The sequence below is a fragment of the Nansenia antarctica genome (genome assembly GCF_963989245.1).
Source record: "Nansenia antarctica genome assembly, chromosome: 4".
Taxonomy (NCBI): Eukaryota; Metazoa; Chordata; class Actinopteri; order Argentiniformes; family Microstomatidae; genus Nansenia; species Nansenia antarctica.
Genome location: NC_137689.1, coordinates 2,300,027 through 2,326,256, shown reverse-complemented (window position 1 = coordinate 2,326,256; position 26,230 = coordinate 2,300,027). Strand labels below are relative to the sequence as shown.

General features: G+C 44.5%; 2 protein-coding genes across 2 annotated transcripts in view; one reads left to right on the top strand and one right to left on the bottom strand.

The window, feature by feature from the left end:
* Positions 1-2,828: 2,828 nt before the first annotated feature.
* On the bottom strand, positions 2,829-10,399 carry vps26bl (vacuolar protein sorting 26 homolog B, like). Its single transcript, XM_080528339.1, has 6 exons — positions 10,181-10,399; positions 8,309-8,465; positions 7,204-7,368; positions 6,165-6,340; positions 5,440-5,582; positions 2,829-5,033 (listed from the first exon to the last, which is right to left on the bottom strand). The coding sequence occupies exons 1-6, from the start codon at positions 10,359-10,361 to the stop codon at positions 4,899-4,901; spliced, it is 957 nt and encodes a 318-aa protein (XP_080384465.1). The 5' UTR covers positions 10,362-10,399; the 3' UTR covers positions 2,829-4,898.
* Positions 10,400-12,674: 2,275 nt separating this feature from the next.
* Positions 12,675-26,230, top strand: part of ncapd3 (non-SMC condensin II complex, subunit D3) — a gene marked incomplete at both ends in the record, with an annotated part of 39,714 nt that continues 26,158 nt past the window's right edge. The window contains 9 exons of the mRNA XM_080528065.1: positions 12,675-12,726; positions 14,398-14,552; positions 15,776-15,938; positions 20,822-20,979; positions 21,292-21,456; positions 21,667-21,822; positions 22,348-22,481; positions 23,802-23,874; positions 24,147-24,272. Of these exons, the coding sequence (XP_080384191.1) occupies positions 12,675-12,726; positions 14,398-14,552; positions 15,776-15,938; positions 20,822-20,979; positions 21,292-21,456; positions 21,667-21,822; positions 22,348-22,481; positions 23,802-23,874; positions 24,147-24,272 (1,182 nt within the window). The remainder of the gene's footprint in view (positions 12,727-14,397; positions 14,553-15,775; positions 15,939-20,821; positions 20,980-21,291; positions 21,457-21,666; positions 21,823-22,347; positions 22,482-23,801; positions 23,875-24,146; positions 24,273-26,230) is intronic.

The window sequence follows — 26,230 nt, the reverse complement described above, 5'->3', positions numbered from 1 at the left end:
CGGCCGTCCATTCGATGGCCTGGTTGGGGGATTTGTCCCTCATAGCCTCGTACAGCGGGTGCATGGTGTGGGCTGCACGGTGGATGAACCGGTGATAAAAAGTCACCATTCCGAGAAACTCTCGGAGTGCTCGAGCTGTGCGTGGGCGGGGGAAGGCGGAAACGGCCTCCACCTTCGATGGGAGGGGGGCGGCCCCATCTTTGTTGATGAGATGCCCAAGGAATTGGATGGAGGGTAACCTGAACAGACACTTCGCCGGGTTAATGATCAGGCCATGTTGGCTGAGCCTCGTGAAGAGGTCTCGGAGATGTGCCAGGTGCTCTTCCTCCGAGGAGCTGGCAACGAGGATGTCGTCCAAATAGACGAATAGGAATGGCATGTCTCTGAGCGTCGAATCCATTAGCCGCTGAAAGGACTGGGCCGCATTCTTAAGTCCAAACGGCAAGCGTAGGAATTCGAATAGCCCGAACGGCGTGATCACCGCCGTTTTGGGAATGTCTGAAGGGTGCACGGGGACTTGGTGGTAGCCACGCACTAGGTCCACCTTTGAGAAAACCAGCTTACCCGCCAGATGCGCAGATAAGTCCTGAATGTGGGGGACTGGGTAGCGGTCGGGTGTCGTAGCGTCGTTGAGGCGGCGGTAGTCGCCACACGGTCGCCATCCGCCGTCTGGTTTCGGCACGATGTGTAGCGGTGAGGCCCATGGGCTGTCTGAGCGGCGGATGATACCAAGGCGCTCCATGTTGGCGAACTCAGACTTAGCGACTGCTAGCCTGTCGGGGTTGAGCCGCCGGGCCCTAGCGTAGATGGGGGCGCCCTTGGTCTCTATGTGGTGCTCCACCCCATGCTTGGTAGTGGTGGCGGAAAATGTGGGCTGTGTCAAGCTGGGGAACTCCCTGAGCAGGTGCTGATAGTTGTCACCCTCTGAGAGTGAGCTGGAGAGCCCGCCGTATGTCGCCTCACCGCGGACACATGCAAGTGAGGAGAATGTCAGTGCGTCCACCAGGCGGTTGTTCTTGACGTCCACGAGCAGTCCGTGAGCACATAGGAAATCTGCACCGAGGAGGGGGAAAGAGATGTCGGCCGTGACGAAGTCCCATGTAAACCGCTGACCCCCGAAACATAGGTCTACAGCTTTCGTGCCATAGGTGAATGAATGAATGAATGAACCCCTCCTAAATTTCGTTGTTTGGTACCTGTACTGTAGCAATGACAATAAAGTCCATTCATTCATTCATTCATTCATTCATTTGTTGTGCCCACACTCATAGCCACTACAGAGCGCAGGCTTTGCCGTTTCCTGTCGAGCTGTAGTTGCAAGGGGAGCGGCACCTCTTCGCTTTCGCGCCAAAGCGTGAGTGAAAATAGCACATGCCTGGGCTAGTACGGCTATCGGTGGTAGGTGGGCCCTTGTTAGCTAGCCTGTCTCTGCCAGGGGGAGTGTAATTGTGTGTCGGGGCTAGCACTTCAGGGGTAAAACGCTGGGTAGCTAGGAAGAAGCGGTCAGCCTCTTCTGCTAACTCACGGGGTTCAGTAATAGTCGTATTAGCGAGCGCTGTCTGTACATGTGCAGGCATGTGCCGAAGAAACAGTTCAATAAATAGAAAATGTGGTTCTTCCGTACCTAGTAGGTTCAGCATCATGTCCATGTGCTGGGAAGGCTTGCTGTCTCCCAGCCCCTGAATTGCGAACAGACGTCGGGCTCGTTCTGACCGTGATAGTTCGAAGGTCTTGAGGAGGAGAGCCTTAAACGCTGTATATTTATTCAGGGCAGGGGGAGCTGTAATGAAGCCCACCGTTCTGGCTGCAGTGGAGCTCCCCAGCGCGAGACGACATGGTAGTAGCGTGCGGCGTCCTCTGCAATCCCACGGAGGGCGAACTGCGCCTCCGTCTGTGCGAACCATGCTGCCGCGGATGTCTCCCAAAACTCCGGCAATTTGAGAATAACGGCGTTATTTGCCATGTTCGGTTCAGTCTCGGATACTTCAACGGGACTGACGTCGGGGTCACCAGTGTAGTGCCGAGAGACGGGAGTCGGAGGCAGTGTATCGAATGTCACAGCTAGACGTTTATTGACAGACATGAACGAGTCTCAACCACATGCTTCAAGCAGTAACTATAACTGACGTAACAACTTGGGTACCACGCACTTAACTCTCCATGCGGAACAATACTCCCAACCCATAGTTCCGTGGGTGAATTATGTTAACCCACCACATTGTCTTAATTACCTCACTTCTCACTAAGCAGAGGTGTCGTTGCGGGTAATTCCACGTGTCAGATGTTGAGTGGTCGAGGCTAAATAGCTTTTTCTGCAGCCCAAAGGAAATTCGTGCTGCAAATCACATTGAAATCATGTTTATGTCTCTGCAAAGCACCACCATCACCATCAGTGTGACAAACCGCCTGCGTTTACCACAGATGTAACACAGCGCTGAAACATTGTGAGACATGGCATAGTGACAGCACTACACTGATCCTAACACATCCCATTTTTACACTATACCACCCAGCCCCGGGTCCTACTTAAACATTAGAACAGCCGTGCCTTTTTTACCTACTAAAAGAGCCGCCTCGGGGGTCAAAAACCTCCCTCTTTACAAAGCTCAAGCTGCTATTTACACACAACGACCACTAGTTGGCCGCTTGTAAATTAGCCTGCCTCCTACACAGAAAAACTGCAAAATAGCTTCATACTGTAAAAGATTATGTTGTTTATATACATGTTCTTTTCAGTTAAGAAACAAAAAAAATACATTACATACAGAACCTTTTCCTCTTATTTTCCTTTTATTTACAACAATGAACTGAATCAAACCTGTGAATGAATCAAACCTATTGCCAAAGCAAAAGTATAACATACTTACATATAAAATGTTAATCTTTAAAATGGTGTATGGTGTAGTTACTTAAAATGAATATCATAAAAATACATCTAATTTCCTGTGCGTCACAGTTTGAGGCTCACACTTAGATTGGTAGTCATGACAACCCCCCAGGGATCTGATTGGTTTACATCCTAACTGAACATTTCCAGTTTGTTAACCAGGTGATCAACAGGGTTGTAACTGACAGTTGTAAAGTTCAGTTAAACAGTAAAATACAAAACCCCATTCTGACAAACAATATATAATCTCACACATTCTTTGTTTCTTTGTACGAGCTCAAAGCAGACCTACAGTGAAAGGCACACATTATCAAACACAGCGATACATAAACTGCACTTTAATGAGCAAACGTGGTGTACAATTGTGATAGACATGAAACATGAGCTGTTCTGAGAACTGTATAACAAAAATATTTGGCAGTAAACCCTTTTTAGGCACAAAGTTAACCAACGCTGGCAATGATATGTAGATTTGAGCTGTAAAATTGTGCTGTTGTTTACAAGGATATGCACATTTGCTGCTATTAGAAAAAATAGTATATGTACGTTTTTCCACATTTTCAGTGTGGCCACAAGAGGGCAGCAAAGCGCAAAACTGCCGGATTCACCTTTAAAATAACGCTTAATAGCCGTGAGAAACTGGTAGTGACCAAGAAATGAGATCACATGATAAAGAACGTCCAGTCAAGCCAAAGCACTCTGGTGTCGAGGCTGCACACTGGCCTTTAAGTACCATTTGCAGGCTGGTTGTTCACATGGATATGTACATATCTGCCACTATTAGAAAACATTCTTTCTCATTTTCGGTGTGGCCAGAGGGCAGCAACACGAAAAATTACATGTTTCACTTTTAATCCAACAAGTATTAACACCTGCGCTCCTCATCAAAATGCACTGCCAAAACAGAGTAGCTGCCTGGTATGTCACTGCTGGTTGTCTTACATTTGACTATCATGATACAATACAGTTGTAATACTGAATATATTACTGGATTCTAAGTGGAACTTAAAAAAAGAGAATCCTAATTCACCAGTTGTTTTTAAGAAGGCCAAAACAGAGAGGTGTCTAGGATAATTATGATCAACTCCAGCTTGACACCAAAAAGGCTTTTAACATTTTGGGAGAAACAAAACATATACTATATATTATTTATTTTTTTATCTTAGTGCAAATATGTGAGCCACTAGGCTTCATAAACAGTGTACAATGCTGGTAAAATGACAAAATTCAAAAAACATCTTTAAAAAATGAATATTTTATCTTTTTCTACATCTACCGGTGAATACAAAGCTTGGAATGTGATGTTATTTTTGTTAATGGAATGAAAAAGTTATTTTTAGAAATAATTAATATTTGGATGACAAATTCCACATGGTTGTTTCCATGGAGGTGTGCTGTGTTCCCCAGACATAGACAGACCGTGGCCCGCGGGCCTGGCTAGGCTAATCTGTCCCGCCACAGTCTCATAACCAACCCAAAGTACTTTTAGCACTGTTTTGGTGCATTTTTCAATGCTGCTCACAACATGGGCCGCGTTCGTAAATTCGCCAGAGCGCACACTGGGATCAACGTCACAATGGAACCAAGTAATTTGATTGGACCAGAGCCAGTCACGTGGACGCTCCGAAGCTCTCAGAGCGAATTTACGAACGCGGCCATGTTATCTGGCAAAAGGGGAATGAAATATACAATATACCATGAGATATTTTTCTTTGAGTTCTGTTTTCATCCCTTTTCTTAAGACACTTAATCAGCTGCAGTTGATGGACAGATCCCTCATCAACTTGAGATAAACTATGAAGAGAGCGAGGGTGGACTCTCACATTCATAGATCCATACACGCATATACTGCATATACGCATATACATATACTGACGGGCTGACACACTATCAAACTAGAGAGATTTGCTTACAAATGTTCATACACATACCAACGCCTCACACACACACACACACACACACACACACACACACACACACACACACACACACACACACACCCCCAGCAAGCCTAGCTGCTGTCCTCCCGGGCCTGCGCCAGGGCCTTCTCTGCGCTGGACGAGCCCTCGAACCGCTGCGAGGCGATGGCGGCCTGGTGGGACATACTCTTCCTCACGATGTCCCCCTTCCTCCACAACATGATCTCCTGCAATAAGACACAACAATAACAACAGGTTACTACTACTACTAGTCTTCAGGCTACACCTTAACTGCTCCTCCTGAGACATCTAATACCCCCTTGCACTGTCTCCAGAGACACCTGCTTTCCCCTATACTGTTTCTCCTGAGATTTCTACTACCCCCTTGTACTTGTAATGTCTATCCAGTGTCTTCTATTTTAAAAAAGCAAAAAACTAGCACGACGACTGCGAATGGCCCCTGGCCTGAGCTAGATTACTCTTCCTGCTACAACTGGTGGATTGATGATTCACTTGCTTAGACAAATGTATCGATTGTAAGTCGCTTTGGAGTCTGCTTAAAGTCGTCTGCTAAATGTCAAACATGGAAATATAAATGTACTAATAATGATGATGGTAAACGTGCGTCCGTACCTGCTGTTTGAAGTAGCGTCTCTCCTCCTCGTCGATGAGCACCAGGTTGAGGTAATACTTGACTGAGAACTTCTTGTTGACGTCTCTCATGGTGGGCGTCATCTCGTAGCCCGCCAGGAACAGCCTGATAGGGATGGACTCCCCTGGAAGGTAAACATCGGTCGCGTTCGTTAACTCGCTCTGGAAATCTGATCAGCACTCATGGGAACACCTCTTGTCCAATCAAATTACTTGGTCCCTTTATGACGTTGAACCCAGTGCGCGTTCCGGCGCTCTCAGAGTGAATTTACGAACGCAGCCATTGATTGATCTATATATATATAGCTATATATACAGCTATTGTTGATGTCATTTCACGCAAATTTTATCGTAACATAAGCAAGATGGAAAGAGGAGAGAGGGAGAGAGAGAGAGAGAGGGGGGGAGGCAGAGAGAGAGGGGGGTGAGGCAGAGAAAGAGAGGGAGGGGAGGCAGAGAGAGAGAGAGAGAGGGGGGGGGCAGAGAGGAGAGAGAGAGAGAGAGAGAGAGAGAGAGAGAGAGACAGAGAGAGAGAAAAATGCCCTTCACCTGATGTTCTTTTAACTCATTAACATAATATAATTATAGCCTACATAGGGTTTCTGCTTTGAAGCAGATAGCGGAAGTGTTGATTTAAACAAATCCTATGTGTGTTTTAGCCGTTAGAGTGGCGCTGTGATGAGTTGTAACATGTAAGCGTCCTGTACCTTTCACCGGCGCCCCATCCATGATCTCGTACTTGGCGATGGTGACGTTCTCATGGTACACGTTTGGGCCGGTGCCGGTGGTCTCACGCTTGATGATGTCTATCTCCATGTGTTTGATCTTGATACGCACCAACAGGAAGTAGATCTTCCCCACGATGACGTCCTTCAGATGGTACCTGTTGGTTTTAGAAACAGAAACAGTATTTGAGAGGGTTAGGGTTAGGGCCCATGTCAAAAAGATAATATATCATGTGATATTCAAATTATTATCACAGTTAAAGACAGAATCAATATAAAGTAAGTCTGTTGCTTTGTAGCCACACTAGCTACTTTGTATGTCCTGTTACTTCTTCAGAAATAATAAAATGACCATTCAATATGTAGCCATTAAACAAATATGAGGTTTCTACTATCCCCTTGTACTGTTTCTCCAATCTTTTTGCTTTCTTCTTCTATCACAGAGACTGCCAATGGCCCCTGGCCTGAGCTAGATTACTCTTCCTGCTACGACTGGTGGATCGATGATTCACTTGCTTAGTCAAATTAATCGATTGTAAGTCACTTTGGAATAAGGCATCTGCTAAATGCCAAACATGTAAATCTAAATGTAATGTAAAACGAGTGTAAAACAATGCGTGTGTTGTAGTTTTATATCAAATATACTGAGAGTTGAAGTCTGTATCTCTACATTCTGGGAAATCGTAGCTAACGACTCAGTCTGCCTGGGGACAGTCTGCCTCGGGACAGCGCCACTGACTGGTTGCGCACTTCCTAAGTCTAGTTTCCTGTCACCACATTTGTTTGCCGAGATTAGTGATGTCATAAAGGGTGTCGACTTTGTATATAAGGGGGGGGCTCTGAGAAGGACGGGGCTCTGGGCTCTGAGGCTCTGGACTTTGCAAACTCTAGACTGCTGTCATGTAACTTTATTAATAAAAGGCTTCAAGCTAAGTTGATCAATCTCCTTGTGTTCAATATTCAATATCAATAGAGAAGAAACCAGATTAAATCCACTACACATGATGCTTATCAGTCGTACTTGGACTTGTTGTATTCAAACTCGATGTGTAGACAGTCTTCGATCCCGACTTCCATCTTGATGGAGGAGTTGAGCTCTGGGTAGGTGCTGAGTGTCTGCACCACGATATCCATCTCCTTACTGACGTCATTCAGTCTGCGGCTCACCGTCGCCTTCAGAAAGTAGCTGAGAGAGTGTTGAGAGAAGAGAGAGAGAGAAAACCAGCTCAGCTACTTATGAGGCTATAAATAAACACAATGGACACTTCAGAAGTTCCCAGATCATTCTGATATGACTCAAATGTTGATGAGTTTCAGTAGAAATCATGTGGCATCAGATTAGATTAGATTCAAGTTTATTGATTATTATTGACGATTATTATTGATTATTATCATTGATTTAAGTGTCACACTATCCTGAGTAGCCCTACTATAATATATTATACTGTACAATCAATGTTGACAATCGAAGACATAAAAGATGGCAACCTTCCAAACTGTGTTCTTTTGCTTTAGCAAACCTTTCAATATGTGTGTGTGTGTCTGTGGTGTGTGTGTGTGTGTGTGTGTGTGTGTGTGTGTCTGTGGTGTGTGTGTGTGTGTGTGTGTGTGTGTGTGTCGGTGTCTAAACTCTGTTTGCTTTAGCAAACCATTCAGTATGTGTGTGTGTGTGTGTGTGCGCGCGTGTGCATGTGCATGTGTGTGTGGGTGTGTGTGTGTGTGTGTGTGTGTGTGTGTGTGTGTATGTGTGTGTCGGCCTGTCTATTTGTCTGTAACAAAGAGAGAGAGAGGGAGGATGAATGAATGATTTAGCCTTGTTGAGCAGATCCACCTGTAGGTTTGTGTGTAAGTCTAGTAGAGTAGAGGTAGAGTCGGTGTCTAATAATCGCAAGGTTGGCGGTTCGAGCCCCGACTGGCCATATGTCGAAGTGTCGTTGGGCAAGACACTTAACCCCAAAATCCCCCCAGTGAGCGGGGCTGGCGCCTTGCATGGTAGCTTGCCGCCATCGGTGTGTGAATGTGTGTGTGAATGGGTGAATGAGAGGCCGTTGTAAAGCGCTTTGGAATAAGGAGCTATATAAGTCAGTCCGTTTACATGTATGTTCCAGCTGCAGACAGCACCCTACCGTAGCTTGACGTTCTGGCCCGTGTAGGACTCGTAGGGCTTCTCCACGTGAGTGAACTCAAAGTCGAAGGTCTGAGACTGGGTCAGCTCCCCGGGCCGCGCCAGGTCCTTGATGAGAGACACAAACTCGTGGTGGTTCCCTCTGTCGTAGTACAGCTCTGTCAGGAGGAGATAGCACGAGTTACACGTTAGCTGTTGATAAATGGTAAATGGGCTGCACTTATCTAGCGCCCTTATCCAAAGCGCTTCACAACGGCCTCTCATTCACCCATTCACACACACATTCACACACCAATGGCGGCAATTTGGGGTTCAGTGTCTTTCCCAAGGACACCTCGACATGTGGCCAGCCGGGGCCTCGAACCACTGATCGGCCACCCTTGCGATCATTAGAAGGCGCTCTACCTCGTAGGGATGGGAATTGAGAACCGGTTCCAAATTGTTTGATGCATCAGAATTGTATGCCTCCAAGGTTATCGATTCGAGAGGCCAGCTAGCAGGGGGAAGGTCTCTGGTTCGAGCCCCGCCTTAGGAGGGAGCTGCATGTGCCCTTGAGCAAGGCACTTAACCCCTAATTGCTCCAGGGGCGCCGACTATGGCTGACCCTGTGTCTCGAGCAAGAAATACCAAATTCCAACAATTGACTGACAAGTTGATTGCATGGCAATAAAACTATTATTGTTATTATTATTATTATTATTATTATTATTATTATTATTATTTAACCTCATAGTAATTGTTTGATTTCAAATCCAAACTGTCGGCGTATAGAGCTATATATGGGCACTATACATTGAAAGGCCCATGCAGTTCAAATGCAACAGGTGTATCAACCAAAACAATGAATTTCTCTGAATAAAACGCAGGCTCATGTGGGCTATTGCCAATAACAATGTCATGCATTACTTTAGAGTTATGAAATGTTAATGTAATCATCTTCAAAGTGGGCCAGAGGAAGAAAGATAAGTCTCTCTCTCTCTCTGCTGTCTCTCTCTCTCTCTCTCTCTCTCTCTCTCCCTCTCTCTCTCTCTCTCTCTGTCTCTCCCTCTGTCTCTCTCTCTCTGTGTGTGTCTCTCTTTCTCTCTCTCTGTCTCTCTCTCTGTCTCTCTCTCTCTCTGTCTGTCTCTCTCTCTGTCTCTCTCTCTCTCTCTCTCTCTCTCTCTCTCTCTCTCTCTCTCTCTCTCTCTCTCTGTGTGTCTCTCTTTCTCTCTCTCTCTCTCTCTCTCTCTCTCTCTCTCTCTCTCTCTCTCTCTCTCTGTGTGTCTCTCTCTCTCTGTCTCTCTCTCTCTCTCGTTCTTTTTTCTCTCAACGGACTTTGTGGTCGCGTTATGTCACGAGATCGACGTCTTGGCTGTTACGTCGCATCACAAGGGGCTGCGTTCGTCAAATCGCTCTGGAACTCTGATCAGCACTCGTGGAATGCCTCTTGTCCAATCAAATGACTCGGTCTCTTTATGACGTTGACCCCAGTGTGCGCTCCGGCGTTCTCAGTGCGAATTTACGAACGAGGCACGAAGAATTCAAGACGCAATTGATACTACAGGCTACAGACAGAAGTTCAATTAGTACGTTAACGGCCGCTATATATATATATATATAGTAAAAATTACACTGCGAAAACGATAGTGTCATCTTCATACATGTGTCCAAATGTTCGCTGACAGTTCAGCATATTTTGTCAGTGACATATTGTTTATATATAAACATATGTATATGGGCTTTATGTATATAAACATATGTATATGGGCTTTATGTATATAAACATATGTATATGGGCTTTATATATAAACATATGTATATGGGCTTTATATATAAACATATGTATATGGGCTTTATATATAAACATATATGGGCCCTTCCCTTCTCAACTCACCGATCTGGCCAATGAACTGGACCTTGATGCCCTGGTGCTCCAGCCGTTTCCCTGCGTGTCTCAGAGTCACGTGGACCCTCCCGGACACCGTCTCCCCGTCGTACAGCAGCGCGTTTCTGTCCTTCCTCCCGTCCAGAACCAGGTCCACTTCTGCACTCTGGCCCAAACCAAAGAAGCTCATCCCTGCAGCCTGGTTCAGATCCCTGCAGCCTGGTTCAGATCCCGGGTCGGTTCTTACATGTACTCTCACCGACTCCCTCCGCAGGTGTTCTGTGCTGCTGTGAGAAACGACAGTTGAATGTTTCCAATCGCAACAGTGGAGCAATGTGACACTTCTACAGCTTCCTCTTGTAGCGCGCATGCGTGCAATAAAGAGATTCCTGCCTTCACTCATAGATAATACATATGTAATAATAATAATAATAATAATAATAATAATAATAATAATAATAATAATAATAATAATAATAATAACTGGTATTTGTATAGCACTTTTCCTGCAAACGTTGCAGCTCAAAGTGGTAAAGTATATTATATCATGCTAATAATATAATCATAATAATCATTATTATTGTTATTATTATTATTATTATTATTATTATTATTATTATTATTATAAACGTGTATATATATAGTTGGAATATTAGCCAATCATGCTACTGTCAAAGTATTCCTTTGCTCTGTCAAGGCAGCGAAGGTATATTATTATTATTATTATTATTATTATTATTATTATTATTATATAATATAGTATATGATATCATACTCATAATAAAATGTATACAAATATAATAATAATAATAATAATTCGCTGACATCACGCTGCCTTGACAGAGCAAAGGAATACGTTGACAGTAGCATGATTGGCTAATATTCCAACTATATATACACACGTTTATAATAATAATAATAATAATAATAATAATAATAATAATAATAACAATGATAATAATGATATTATTATATTATATACGTTTAGATTCCTTTGACCTGCGTTCCGACTGGCGTGGTCATGGTGACAGTTGAGAGGCAATGTTTTGTGCCTATTCACTTCAAAGTATAATCTATTTTTTTTTAAAATGTATACAAATAATAATAATACATATGAACTAATATTTGCTTTGTATAATTGTACTATTATTTGTACTACACATTTGTGAGGTCGCTAAAAGGAATACATTTAGCTAATAACATTAAATATAAGCCTCTGTATCGGTTTCACCAGCTGTGTCAGAGCATGACGAGCTGGACGATGTAGTAGTTAGCTAAACCCACACGGTGGCGGTAGTGACACGTTGAGGATGCAAGCTGCCGTTAAATCCAACAGGGAAGAAGAAGAAAAAGAACACTGTGCGTAACTTTGACGCAGTATTGATGGCGCGAATATAACCGAAGAACATAAGTGCGCGCCTCGTACGTTAGTAATAATAATAATAATAATAATAATAATAATAATAATAATAATAATAACTTTATTTGTACAGCGCTTTTCCTGCAAACGTTGCAGCTCAAAGTGCTTGACGTGCAATGACGTGACATGCATATTTTTGTGTCAGAGTATATAATTTCCATTTTAATCAATTTAACCCTTTGAATAATTTCCAGATTAATCAATTCAGGTCATATATGATTTTATTCTATACAACATGTTTGTATAGGCATAGACTAAATGCGAACTTAAAGCATATACAATAATAATAATAATAATAATAATAACAATAATAATAATTAACTGCTCCTCCTGAGACATCTTCTGACCCTCACCAGTCACCACTACGTCTCCTAAAGACACCCGCTTTCCCCTCTACTGTGTCCCTACGAACTTCTATTGCCCCCCTTGTACTGTTTCTCAGTTTCTCCAGAAAAAAAAGAAAAAAAGAAAAAAAGGTTAAGTAGAAGGCGATAATAGGGAGAAGGTTTTTCCTTCTATCAATGGCCCCGGGCCCGAGCTAGAGTACTCTTCCTGCAACGAATGGTGGACTGCTGATTCACATGCTTAGTATTCAAATGTATTGATTGTAAGTCGCTTTGGAATAAGGCGTCTGCTAAATGCCAAAAATTGAAATGTAAATGTAAATGTAATAATAATAACAATAACAATAACAATAATAATAATAATAATAATAACAATAATAATAACAATAATAATAATAACAACTTTATTTGTATAATAATAGTACGCCTAGTAGTTTAAGTGCAGTCAAAATGCATGTTGTTTATTTCTTTAATTTTTTTAGTTTTCCCTGTCAAATATACCCTCCAAACACAGTCTGGTAGGTGGCGGTAATGCGCCTCAAGTTGGTCGCAAACCGCCATTCAAATTAAAAAGAAGAAGAAGAAGAAAAGTGTGCGTAAGTTTGACGCAGTATTCATGGCGCGAACATAACCGAACGCGCGCCCAGTACGTCAGTCCGCCCAGTACTTAAGTACGTCAGTACGTCGGTGTGTCTGTTGAGGTTCCGGTTGTGTTGGCGGGCAGATTGAAAGCAGGAAGATGGAGCTGATGGCAGCGCTGGAGTTTCTGCAGCTGAAAGAGATCCCTGACGGTAAGGTTCATCTCTATCCCCCGGGTATCTCTCTCTCTCTCTCTCTCTCTCTCTCTCTCTCTCTCTCTCTCTCTCTCTCTCTCTATATCTCTCTCTCTCTCTCTCTCTCTCTCTCTCTCTCTCTCTCTCTCTCTCTCTCTCTCTCTCTCTGCGTTACCGTGTCAGGTAACTTCACGTCTGTTGTGTAGCTGCCTGGCTAACAGGCTAACAGGCTGAGGAGACACTGCCTGACAGCTCGTTTGTTGTGGTCTGGGTTAGCTAGCATTCACCTCAGGTTAGCTAGCATTCACCTCAGGTTAGATACACACATTCACCTCAGGTTAGCTAGTCACACACATTCACCTCAGGTTAGCTAGTCACACACATTCACCTCAGGTAAGGCATGCATGTCTTCAACAAGATAAATCGCGTTCTATAGCAAACATGTACCGTTAACATTGGCATTGATTGATGACGTTCCATTATTAGTCCAGATCAGAAAGTTGCTATAGCTACAAGGCTACACGACAGCTGGAACACATCTGGGGGGTATTTTCGTAAGATTCATCGAAAAATCCAAGCTTAATTTGATAAATCACACGAGATTTATAAAAAATAAACCTGGATTTTACTTTAGTGACGTTGATGGAATACCCCCCTGGTTACACTGTGCCAAAGCTACAACAAGTCGACAACACTGTGAGGTTTACTTTACACAAGTATATTTCACTCTGGCCCCCATTATTATAATAATAATAATAATAACCTTTATTTGTATAGCACTTTTCGTGCAAACGTCGCAGCTCAAAGTGCTTTAACATGCCCACACAGCCTACTTGTATGCCAAACAATAATAGAACAATAGTCATCAATAAAACACCCAATAGCAATAATATAAACTAATATATATTATAATAATATAAAGAATAAACCATACAATCCAAGAGGCATTGGACAAAGATAAACAACATAACTAAATAATATAAGCATTGCTATACGATTATACTATACAGATAACAATAAAGTAAATATATATAAAAATCTATAGATTTATCAACTAACATTAAAAGATACATTAAGAAAATAATACAGTCATTAGTTTCCATCATACAGTATACTGATTGTCACACACGCTTAGGCACATCTCATGTCCTGGTGTGTTCTGTAGTGATGTCATGTCCTGGTGTGTTCTGTAATGATGTCATGTCCTGGTGTGTTCTGTAGTGATGTCATCTGGTGTGTTCTGTAGTGATGTCATCTGGTGTGTTCTGTATGATGTCATGTCCTGGTGTGTTCTGTATGATGTCATGTCCTGGTGTGTTCTGTAATGATGTCATGTCCTGGTGTGTTCTGTAGTGATGTCATCTGGTGTGTTCTGTAGTGATGTCATCTGGTGTGTTCTGTGATGTCATGTCCTGGTGTGTTCTGTATGATGTCATGTCCTGGTGTGTTCTGTATGATGTCATGTCCTGGTGTGTTCTGTAGTGATGTCATGTCCTGGTGTGTTCTGTAGTCATGTCCTGGTGTGTTCTGTACCAGTGATGTCATGTCCTGGTGTGTTCTGTAGTGATGTCATGTCCTGGTGTTTTCTGTACCAGTGATGTCATGTCCTGGTGTGTTCTGTACCAGTGATGTCATGTCCTGGTGTGTTCTGTACCAGTGATGTCATGTTCTGGTGTGTTCTGTACACAGGGTGGGTTGACACTGTCTGGGATGTTGAGTTCACTGAGTCGGAGCCGCTGGACGTGGGCGTGGAGGATGAGATCAGCAGAGCCGGACCCAAGGCCTTCCTCCGCCTGTACAAGCGCCTGCTGCCCTACGCCACCGAGGACGGAGCCTCCTCTGAGGTAAGGAAACTGTCTGTGTTTTTGTGTGATGGCTTGCTAGATATGTTTGGACAGGCCCCACTCAAGGCCCCCACTATGTCATGGCCGGGCTGTGTTTTGTAGTTAATGTGTGTTGCCAGTGTGATGGCATGATATAGTTGTGTTGAAATAAGGGTCCAGTAACATGATAACTTGCCGGGTGCAGTACCGGGGGCGGCTGTGTCTCAGGAGGTAGAGGCTGTGTCTCAGGAGGTAGAGGCTGTGTCTCAGGAGGTAGAGGCTGTGTCTCAGGAGGTAGAGGCTGTGTCTCAGGAGGTAGAGGATGTGTCTCAGGAGGTAGAGGCTGTGTCTCAGGAGGTAGAGGCTGTGTCTCAGGAGGTAGAGGCTGTGTCTCAGGAGGTAGAGGCTGTGTCTCAGGAGGTAGAGGCTGTGTCTCAGGAGGTAGAGGCTGTGTCTCAGGAGGTAGAGGCTGTGTCTCAGGAGGTAGAGGCTGTGTCTCAGGAGGTAGAGGCTGTGTCTCAGGGGGTAGAGGATGTGGCTCAGGAGGTAGAGGCTGTGTCTCAGGAGGTAGAGGCTGTGTCTCAGGAGGTAGAGGCTGTGTCTCAGGAGGTGGAGGCTGTGTCTCAGGAGGTGGAGGCTGTGTCTCAGGAGGTAGAGGCTGTGTCTCAGGAGGTGGAGGCTGTGTCTCAGGAGGTAGAGGCTGTGTCTCAGGAGGTAGAGGCTGTGTCTCAGGAGGTAGAGTCTGTGTCTCAGGAGGTAGAGGCTGTGTCTCAGGAGGTAGAGGCTGTGTCTCAGGAGGTAGAGGCTGTGTCTCAGGAGGTAGAGGATGTGGCTCAGTCGGTAGAGGCTGTGTCTCAGGAGGTAGAGGCTGTGTCTGAGGAGGTAGAGGCTGTGTCTCAGGAGGTAGAGGCTGTGTCTCAGGAGGTAGAGGCTGTGTCTCAGGAGGTAGAGGCTGTGTCTCAGGAGGTAGAGTCGCCGTCTAATGATCGCAAGGTCGGCAGATCGGCGGTTCGAACCCCGGCTGGCCACATCGAGGTGTCCTTGAGCAAGACACTGTGCGTGAATGTGTGTGTGAATGTGTGAATGAGAGGCCGTTGTAAAGCGCTCTGGAATAAGTCAGTCTGTATAAGTCAGTCTATGTAAGTCAGTCCGTTTACCATTTACCCAGTGCTGTTCCCTAGACTGACACCATCCTTGCCTCTGCATTCTAGAGTGTCTGACCCTATCCTGCCTCTGCATTCTAGAGCGTCTGGACGGTGTTCGGGGAGAACGGCGTCTCGGCCAAGTCTCTGGTAGCGGTCCTGTCGTACTTCGTCCTGGGAGGGAAGCCCAAGACCGCCGGCTTCACACACAGACTGGCGGCTCTGCAGGCCGCCGCCCTCTACCTGCTGCTGCTGGGGATCCCAGGTGAGATGGCCTTTATTTTACCTGATAAAATCAATTGAGAACAAATTCTAATTTAATTAAGCAATATCACACTCAAGGTCGTGCTGTTATACTGAATATCAGCACGGCTGTGATTGGGTCGTAGGTACGAGGCAGCAGGCTTTTATACAACAGTTCTACAGCACGAGTTATTAGTTAACAGTAATAAGCGACAACAGATTATGCTTTGTTTGTTTATTTAATCATAAAAATAAACAAAAAATAGTTCCGCAACTGAACTTCAAATGGACTGTTGCCTAGTAACCTGAACACAAACATGTAGTCTAATTAACGGTCATTTAGTAGAACATCTGTGCGGCAGAGTGATACATATACCGTATTTTCCGCACTATAAGGCGCACCGGATTATAAGGCGCACCTTCAATGAATGGCCTATTTTAGAAATGTTTTCATATATAGGGCGCACCGGATTATAAGGCGCACTGTCGTTTTTTTTTTTTTGGACTGGGGTTGCGTTATGCATCCACTAGATGGAGCTGTGCTAAAGGGAATGTCAACAACACAGTCAGATAAAGTCAAACTTTATTAAGCGTTCTGACAACTCCGTTCACTCCCATGGTAACGTTGTTCAAACGTTAATGTGCATATTAACAATATTAACAATATTAACAATAACATATTAACAATATCTCCCAGCCTTGTTCACTCTTCTCCCAAACGTGGAGGGGAACTTTTCCCTGATTCAGTAAACACGTAGTTAAAGAAACAGTCTGATAGTATTGTCGTTAGGTATACTGTGTCGTCGGAAACGTATCTATTGCCATCGATAATGTTCTCTCTTCTCTTGGGGTTCATAACAACGTAATGATCAGAGTGATCTTAAGTTCAAAATCTAAAGCCTATGATACACGGGCAACTGTGAAGAAAAGGACAGGATGTTATCCTCCGTCTCGTCAGGTTCTCCTCCTTCATTTAAGATGTCTTTGTCTTTGTAGACCTCAAGCTTCACATTCCAAAGGCATGGGTGTTCTACAATGACATGGAGACAGAGGGATGAGATGTTCATTAATTCAATTCAGTCAAACATTCAAACTTTATTTCAGTAAACACGTAGTAAAAGAAACAGTCTGATACCACTAAATCAAACGTTAGTGCATAACTCAACATTGTTCAGTTATGTATAACACGTAAAGCTCACTTTTTCAGTTCATTCCTCGTCCACGAATCCCTTGAATTATTCTTCTTCAGTGTCCGAATTGAACAGTTGGGTGAGTACGGCATCCATTCAGAGCACATGATAGCATAACAATAGCATAGCATTCGCGGAGATTCCAAGATGGCGGCCGTCGTTTACTGATTACCGTAATGCTGCAAGCGGTGCGGCTTTGTAGTTTACCAGTCGTACTGAAACATTTTATTATTATAAAAAAAAAAAATATTGGTCATGTAATTTTTACATTTTGATCCATATATAAGGCGCTCCGGATTATAAGGCGCACTGTCGTTATTATTATTATTTTTTGGCTTTTAAGTGCGCCTTATAGTGCGGAAAATACGGTAGTTAAAAGTCCCAGTGCTGTTATACTGTATATCAGCACTCATGGAATGCCTCTTGTCCAATCAAATTACTTGGTCGGAACTAACTGTTGTATAAACAGAAATACACCACTGGGTCAACACAGAACAACACATACAATACATGAGAACGGCAAAGACAGAGAAGATAAAATAAATAAAAACAAAGATAACTAACCTATGTGTGAAAAGAGAGGGTGGGGGGTTGTGTGCGTCTGTGTGCGCATGCGTGTGTGTGGGGGGGGGGGGGGGCGGCAATCAATATTCTGAAGTCTTGTTTTCATGAACGTATCGGCCTTATGAATAAAAAAAAACAACATTCTATTTAGTAAGGACTTTTTCCTCGTTTGAGTAAGACTTTTATAAATGTGAGCGAACACTTGTCAGTGTTTCCCCTACCATTGCCTTGGGGGGGCGGGCCGCCCTCCCAACGGAACCCCCCGCCCCCCCCAAGAAAGAGGAATTATTACGGACGTAGACACCAAACATCTGACAAGCAGGCTAAAATATCCGTGTTTTTTAAACGCACCCAACCAGAATCTGGCGAGTGGCAAGCCCATAGGCTCGTTGGGAACGTTAGTCCGCCATAGTCTCGCATAGCCAGACCTATCTCCACACTTCTCGCTGTGCCAGCGCTGGAGAATAATACAAGATTTTGCGCAAGTGTGCACGCGAGACGCGAGAGTTTTTGCCGGCTGTGATGTCTGCAGATTGAAAGTAAGCAAGTTGAAATGTTAGCAAATATAATTGCTGAGTGTTCTGACAGAGAAAGTTGGTTAAAATTGGTCGTTATTATCGTGACTAGAAAGTGTCTGACTATAGTTCCATAGTGTAAATAGTACGGGTGTAACGGATCGCCCCCCACGGTTCGGCACGCATGTGTACCGCGGATCAATTGCAAAATGTAACCAAGTAATAATATTACTTAATATTAGTTAATATGTGTGGTGGCCTGGGAAAACCCGTCGGATGTCGCTGGCGTTCGTTCGTGGCAAAGAGCAAAAATAGATGGAAATCGCGATTTTGATATTATGTGGTATTCTAGTACTTTGAACTCCATACTACATTATGGTGAATAAACATTTTAAGAAAACTAAAGAGAAAGTACTTATTTTTATGTTTTTGTGGTGGGTAGTTTGCTAGAGAAACAAGGTCATTCTCATTTCCTCATTTCCTCATTCTCAGTTAAGCAACGCACGCACACATGAGCGAAAGGAGAGACGATACTTCCACCTGTGTTATTGCCAGTTTACTGATGCTCACAATATAAGCATAAAGTAATAACATCTTAACTAGAAGACACACAAAATTGGATCTGTCCCTCGCATACCGACGAGGCGAGCAGACTAACACCGCATCACAAGCAGACAAACGAGACCGGCCGATCTGCATAGGCTCCTCCCCCGACCCAGAGGAGAAAGGGGGAGAAATCACCTTTCACTTTTTTTGACATGATACATTAAAATGCTCATAACTTTTTAAAATAAAGGGCTATCTCGGTCATTCAACCAGTTATGAATAGCTGAGAACTTCTAATTTATGGAAATATTAAAAAATGAAAATGTCAAAATGCCACCATGTGAATGGTTTTTCCAGGCCACCACACATATCCCATGTAAATCACAATGTAGAGTTGCCATGAAAAGATAGACGCGACAGTTGCGTGCTTTGTTTTACTCTAAAGCGCAATGATAGGTTGATAATGAAAGAAAAAAATCCAGAACAAGGCTGCGTTCGTAAATTCGCTCTGGAATCTGATCAGCATTCATGGAACGCCTCTTGTCCAATCAAATTACTTGGTCCCTTTATGACGTCGGACCCAGTGTGCTCTCCGGCGCTCTCAGACCAAATTTACGAACGCAGCCCAAGTGTTTCATGGCGAGTAGAGTAGTGCTGCTAATGTTGGCGACAGAGAAGAACTCGAAATGCCTCCCTCGTCATTTAAATCCCATGTATGGGAGCACTTTGGCTTCTCTGTCAATTATAACAATGACGGACAAAGTGTGGTCGATAAAAAAGTTACGGTGTTTAAGCGTTCGGCAACGAGAAAGTCGTACGAGCATGGCCACACATTTGCCGCGTCATCACCCTGGTGTGTTGACGGGAGGCACGAAAAAGGCAGCTTGACAACTTCTGATAATGTAGCCAATGTTTTCATACCATGTTTAAAGTAAGGTTTCACTCTATTATTTAGTTAAAAGTGGCATAAAACATGTTTATTTGTCTGCTTTAAAGAGCCCAGTGATTCACTGCTGCAACCAGGTGCCTCCTCCCTCTCTCCTACTGCATCATTTAAGTTGAATGTGTGTTTCTGTTTAATATGTAGCCTAATGTTTGAGTGTAGAATATGTTATGTATGTATATATATACAGTATATACACACACACACACATATATATATACCAGTTTTGACATCTTGAATGCTGTTGGGTTTCACACAGTAAAAGTGGTGTTTTTACAGAATTCGAGGAAAAAGCTTTTTATTTTTATTTTTATGTTTTGTGTTGATCCGAAAAATGATCCGATCCGTGACTCAAAAACCGTGACACGATCCGATCCGTGAGTTAGGTGATCCGTTACACCCCTAGTAAATAGTGTCAAAGAACTAGCAAGCTAGCTAGCTCAGAGGTGATGAGATGAGATGAGCTAGTCTCCTTGCACACTTGCCAGCTAAAGAGCTAACTGGAGGCACTTTATTATTTTACTTAAAGTAGATATACTATCTTTCTTATTCTGCTAGAGTTGGGCTTCATGGTAATACCATAATGGCATATTTACAGTACATGGACAGTTGATTGAAGCATTGGAAATGTCCGTTTTTTATAGTTGGACATACGATTTTTTTTCAGGTGAGAGAGTAAAGTCAAAATGACATTATCTGACTGGATTGCCCACAGCAGATTATAAATACTCTGGCTGTTTTGTTTACCTTTTGGTTGACAGCAAAAGGGAGAGAGGAGGATAGGGAGGGAGAGAATGAGAGAGAGCAGGATGGTGTCGGCACACCAGAGAGACAGCAAGAACCAGGTGAGAAAGTGGACAGGTAGTCAAGACCACATAAGTAAGTAGCCCTTGAGAACCGATGGTTCTGAGCCTATCTCCTGTTTCCGTAGCGTGAGGCGGCTTAATGTACAAGTACACCCCTGGTCATGACGCTGGTATGAGGCAGGGTCTTACCCCCTGGGGGGGGGTCCATGCCACGGTCCATGCCACCCCCCCAAGGCAGCAAACCTAGGGGAAACACTGCTTGTAGATGACGTGTGTGTGTGTGTGTCTCTGTCTCTGTCTCTGTCTGTGTGTGTGTGTGTGTGTGTGTGTGTGGTCCACAGGCAGCGTGGCCAACAAGGTGTTCCACCAGATCCTGTTTGACTCCTGCCTGGGCATGTCCAGCCACTGCTGGCCTCAGAGCTGCAACAAGAAGCGCAAAAAAGACACGCAGGCCTCCCAGGCCAAACGGCCCAAGTCACACAGGAAGGAGAACGACGGGGTTAGACACTGAACGTTACATGTCTTATCCTTTTGTACACGTCTGCTCATTGAAATATGTCATTGCCCCCACGTGCCTTAAGCCTGGTACACACACAAAGATAATTATCTTCCCCCTTCCGACCAAGGACAGAAAACGATCGAGATAATCTTTCTGTGTGTACCACGCTTTAGCTCTGTGTTTTTGTTTTCATTCCATATTGTTTTTGCTTGATTGTGTGTGACTGACCAACAGTGTAAGTGTGTTAGTCTAAACAGGTGATTCTGTGTGAGGTGACTGACAGTAACATTGTGAGTGTGTTAGTCTAAACAGACGGAGATGGATGAGGATGAGGAGGAGGAAGAGGAGGTGCATCTCTCTCCACACGACCTTGTGAAGATCAGGGAGGGCGTCGTCCTGCTGGTCCAGACTCTCCTACGGCTCCTCCAGAAGTTCACTCTGAAGGACAAACCCCAGAGCCATGACAGCTGTGTGCAGGTATATATGTGCATGTATACATCTATACTATAAAAGTTTGTATTTTAAATCAAACCATTACTATACGTTTTAAGTAGAGATTCAGCTTTTAATTTGATGGTTTTAATGTACCGGTAAATGTTGATTTCACCGTTCAGAAATGACATTACCCTGGAAAGGAGTTGCACAAAAAACATTTAAACTTGTTGTCTTTGGTTTTGCCTCCCTCAGGTGTTTGTGAAGCTGACAGACTTTGAGCCGGTGTCTGGGGAGCTGAGGTTTGGTGGGAGGCTGGGCAGGGAGGTGGAGGACATGGAGACCCTGCCTGAGCTGGCCTACCACGGCCTGAACATGCTCTGCTCTGCTCAGCACGGGGACGAGAAGGAGGTACACGCCTTTCTACATTTCTACCTTTCTGCCTTTCTGCCTTTCTACCTTTCTACCTTTCTACCTTTCTGCATTTCTACCTTTCTACCTTTCTACCTTTCTGCCTTTCTACCTTTCTGACACAGACTCACTGAATACTTACATTGAGCACATCTGAAGATCATTTTGCTCCATTTTTAGATCAGATTAGATTCAACTTTATTGTCATCGCAGAGTACAAGTACTATACAACAAAATGCAGTTTAGCATCCAACCAGAAGTGCCAAAAGTGATATATGGGCACAACATGAATAGAACAAGAATGGTAGTGATAGGTGACTATGTAATACAGTATGTGCAGAGGTAGTGTTGTAAACACCAGTGCAGTTTAGAGGTATGTACAGTTATGAGCTATGTATAGTGAGGTAGTTTATGTACAGTATCTAATGTGCAGAAATATTTCCCAGTTCCTGTGTCAGTGTTTGAGAAGCCGCTTCCTTTCTGAGCTGGTGAACTAAGCTGTTGTTCCTGGTCGATCTCCTGCAGTCTCTGCGTCAGGTGTTCCGCAGGCTGCTGTACGTGATCCTGATGATGAACAAAGGGCAGCAGGGACGCCCCTCCCTCCTCACGCCCAGCCAGGCCGTCCTCACACACAGGGACCACACCCTCAGCTTTGTCTGGTACGGGCGACACTCAACCCCTCTCTCCTCTCCTCCTCTCTCCTCAACCCCTCTCTCCTCACCTCCTCTCTCTCTCCTCATCTCTTTCTCTCCTCATCTCTCTCTCTCCTCATCTCTCTCTCCTCACCTTCTCTCTCCTCCTCTCTCTCTCCTCATCTCTCTCTCCTCCTCTCTCTCTCCTCCTCATCTCTCTCTCTCCTCCTCTCTTCCTCTCTCTCCTCCTCATCGCTCTCTCTCCTCCTCTCTTCCTCTCTCTCCCTCTCTCTCTCCTCACCTTCTCTCCTTTCTCTCACCTCCTCTCCTCCTCTTCTCCTCTCTCTCACCTCCTCTCCTCTCTCTCCTCTCCTCTCTCTCTCCTCCTCCCTCTCTCCTCATCTCTCTCTCTCCTCCTCTCTCTCTCCTCCTCATCTCTCTCTCTCCTCCTCTCTCTCTCCTCCTCATCGCTCTCTCTCCTCCTCTCTTCCTCTCTCTCCCTCTCTCTCTCCTCACCTTCTCTCCTTTCTCTCACCTCCTCTCCTCCTCTTCTCCTCTCTCTCACCTCCTCTCCTCTCTCTCCTCACCTTCTCTCTCCTCCTCTCTCTCTCCTCATCTCTCTCTCTCCTCCTCTCTCTCTCCTCCTCATCTCTCTCTCTCCTCCTCTCTCTCTCCTCCTCTCTCTCTCCTCCTCATCTCTCTCTCTCCTCATCTCTCTCTCTCCTCCTCTCTTCCTCTCTCTCCTCTCTCTCCCTCTCTCTCTCCTCACCTTCTCTCTCCTCCTCTCTCTCTCCTCATCTCTCTCTCTCCTCCTCATCTCTCTCTCTCCTCCTCTCTCTCCCTCTCTCCTCACCTTCCCTCCTTTCTCTCACCTCCTCTCCTCCTCTTCTCCTCTCTCTCACCTCCTCTCCTCTCTCTCTCCTCCTCCTCGTCTCCTCCTTGTCTCCTCCTCTCTCTCTCTCCTCCTCTCCTTCTTCCTCCCTCTCTTCTCCTCTCCTCCTCCACCCTTGCCTCATCTCTCTCTCCTCCTCTCTCTCTCTCCTCCTCTCCACCTCTCCTCACCTCCTCTCCTTCATATGTAGTGGGTCTAAACATGGTGTTGTTAAAGGAAATGGAAGACAGAAATACTGTGGATGTCAGAACAGGTCACTTGCTGTCACCTGTCCAGTTGTTACGTCATCATCAGTGCAGTGCCGTTTTAAGACGCATCACTATGCAACCAAACCAAAACACATCTATAAACTCACAGACTAACCCTAACACTGCTATTCTTTACCTTTAGTATGACTGTATCTAGTCTAAATGTTGTTAGCTAACTACTGATGTGTCCTTGTGATGGGTTCACAGTCATCTCGTTGATGAGATGAAGGAGGCTGTGATGCCACTACTACGAACCCTCCTGCAACACATCTGCTGCCAGGTGAGTTAACTTAACCTAAACATTTAAGATAAGACACGATACTACCGTAAATCTCGGTTATGACAGTTGGCGGTAGATTAAATGACAGAACAGTTGACAGGTTTGTTCTGAAGCAGTTGTTTCTGATGTTTGGACCTTCAGATGGCAGAGAAGGCAGAGTACATACATACTACCGTAAATCTCAGTTTTGACAGTTGGCGGTAGATTAAATGATTAAATGACAGAACAGGTTTGTTCTGAAGCAGTTGTCTCTGTGATGTTTGTTGTGTCAGATGGCGGAGAAGGCAGAGTACCGGGGCCACGGGGCCCAGGCCGTGGCCAGGCTGCTGGGGAAGATGCCCAGCGAGGACTACGCCGCCTTCATCAAGTGGCTGTTTGGATACTCCAGGAACGCCAAGGTAAACTGGCTACAGATAGCCTCTCCTGTGTGAGCTCTGTAGCAGGGCTTGAGCTACAGGAGAACCAGGGGGGTTTCCATCAATGTCGCTAAAGAACAATCCAGGCTTATTTTGATGAGTCTCACTAGTACAGTGTTTTTCAACCAGTGTGCCGCGGCAGACTAGTGTGCCGTGAGAGATCATCAGATGTGCCGTGGGAAATGATCAAATTCCACTTAATTGGTCCAGAAAAATGAAGACGCAAAAAAAAAAAAAAAAAAAGAATCATACAGCTCTCGTATGGTTGCGCATAGGTGGTAGGCCTGTAGGTGGCGTTAGCGCGATTAATAACTTAATCTGACGCTGTTGATTTTTATGTGACACTGCTCACAACAAAGATGGATAAATATTTGAAGAAAGATCCTGCTGCACCGACTCCATTGTGCTTTGTGGTGGACAGCTATCAAACGGTGCCATGGTCCCTAGCAAGCTTAAACACAATCTGCAAACAAAACACCCGTCACTCCAAAACAAGGACACAGACTACAGAAACAGGCAACTTGCGAATGCACGTTCTCACAGCTCTAAACGACGCAGAGCAAAGCGAATTTTATCAAAAACTCTGATTCCAAGTGAAGCAAATGTTCTAGTGAGAACACACCCTAAGAGACATTAATATTACTGGACTGCAAAGCCATTGTGAACACGATGCTTAGCTCTGATGTCATTAAAGAAATTGCCAAAGTTCCCCTCTCGATTAAGACGATTGCCAGACGCATTGCTGACATGTCTGCAGACATCGAAAGTGTTGTTTTGAAGAAGATACGTGGCAGTGGGCAGTTTGCTTTGCAACTTGAGTCTTGGCTCAACTCTTGGCCAATGCACGCTTTGTGGATGGAGACACAATCACAGAAAATGTCTTTTTTGCAAGACATTGCATAAAAAAAACAACAGGGGAAGAAATATTTCAGATCACATCAGAGTATGTCGAACAAGGAGGACTTCAGTGGAACAGAGCGTAAGTGTCTGCACTGATGGAGCAGCAGCTATGTTGCCGAGACTTTACCAGCGGAGATATCTGATGTGTTGAATGCTGTTGTTCCTATGGTAAACTTTGTAAATACAAGACCTCTGAAAAGCCGCTTATTTGCAGCATTATGTGAAGAGATGGGAGCGGAGCATAAGACGTTATTGCTCCATACGGCGGTCCGATGATTGTCCCGCGGAAAAGTGCCGGCCCGCGTATTTGAGTTACGGGAGGAGCTGAAAACCTTTTAACTGCTGAGAAGTGTGATGACGCAAAGCTGCTCGCAAGTGACAAATTGTGCGCAAGGCTCGCATACATGGCCAACATACAGGGCCAGGCTTCGCACTGAGTGAGTATAACGACAAGTTCTTATAATGTTAAGTATATGATAGGCTACTATGTATCATTTTGTAACATTTGAGATGGCGGTGTGCCGTGGGATTTTTTCAAGGTAAGAAATGTGCCGTGGCACAAAAAAGGTTGAAAAACACTGCACTAGTAGACTAATCAAGTCTTGATTTTCCTTTAGTGACGTTGATGGAATGTTCTAAGCTAGAGTGATGACATGAGAGAAGATGATTTGATGATTTCCACTGCTTGAGGTCCAGAATGAATGAATGAACGAACGAATGAATGAATGAATGAATGGTTTAATGACCACACAACCAAGGTCGGTGGAATTTGTTGTCGGTACAGATGGAAAAAACTCAATACTGCAGTGTCAAACACATCAAGCATACACACATTACACACGACTGTCACATGGACATGTACACACAACCACAAGACAAAATCAGTCAATATTTACAACTATAAAGTGCAGTACATCTGGCAGGGTTAGTGCAGTGAGTCAGGTGGTGAGAGTCCTTACAGCAGAGGGGAAAAAACTGACTTGAGTCTAGCTGAGCTAACCGGAGCTAACCTGTGTTTACGAGGTCCTAGACTTGAGTCT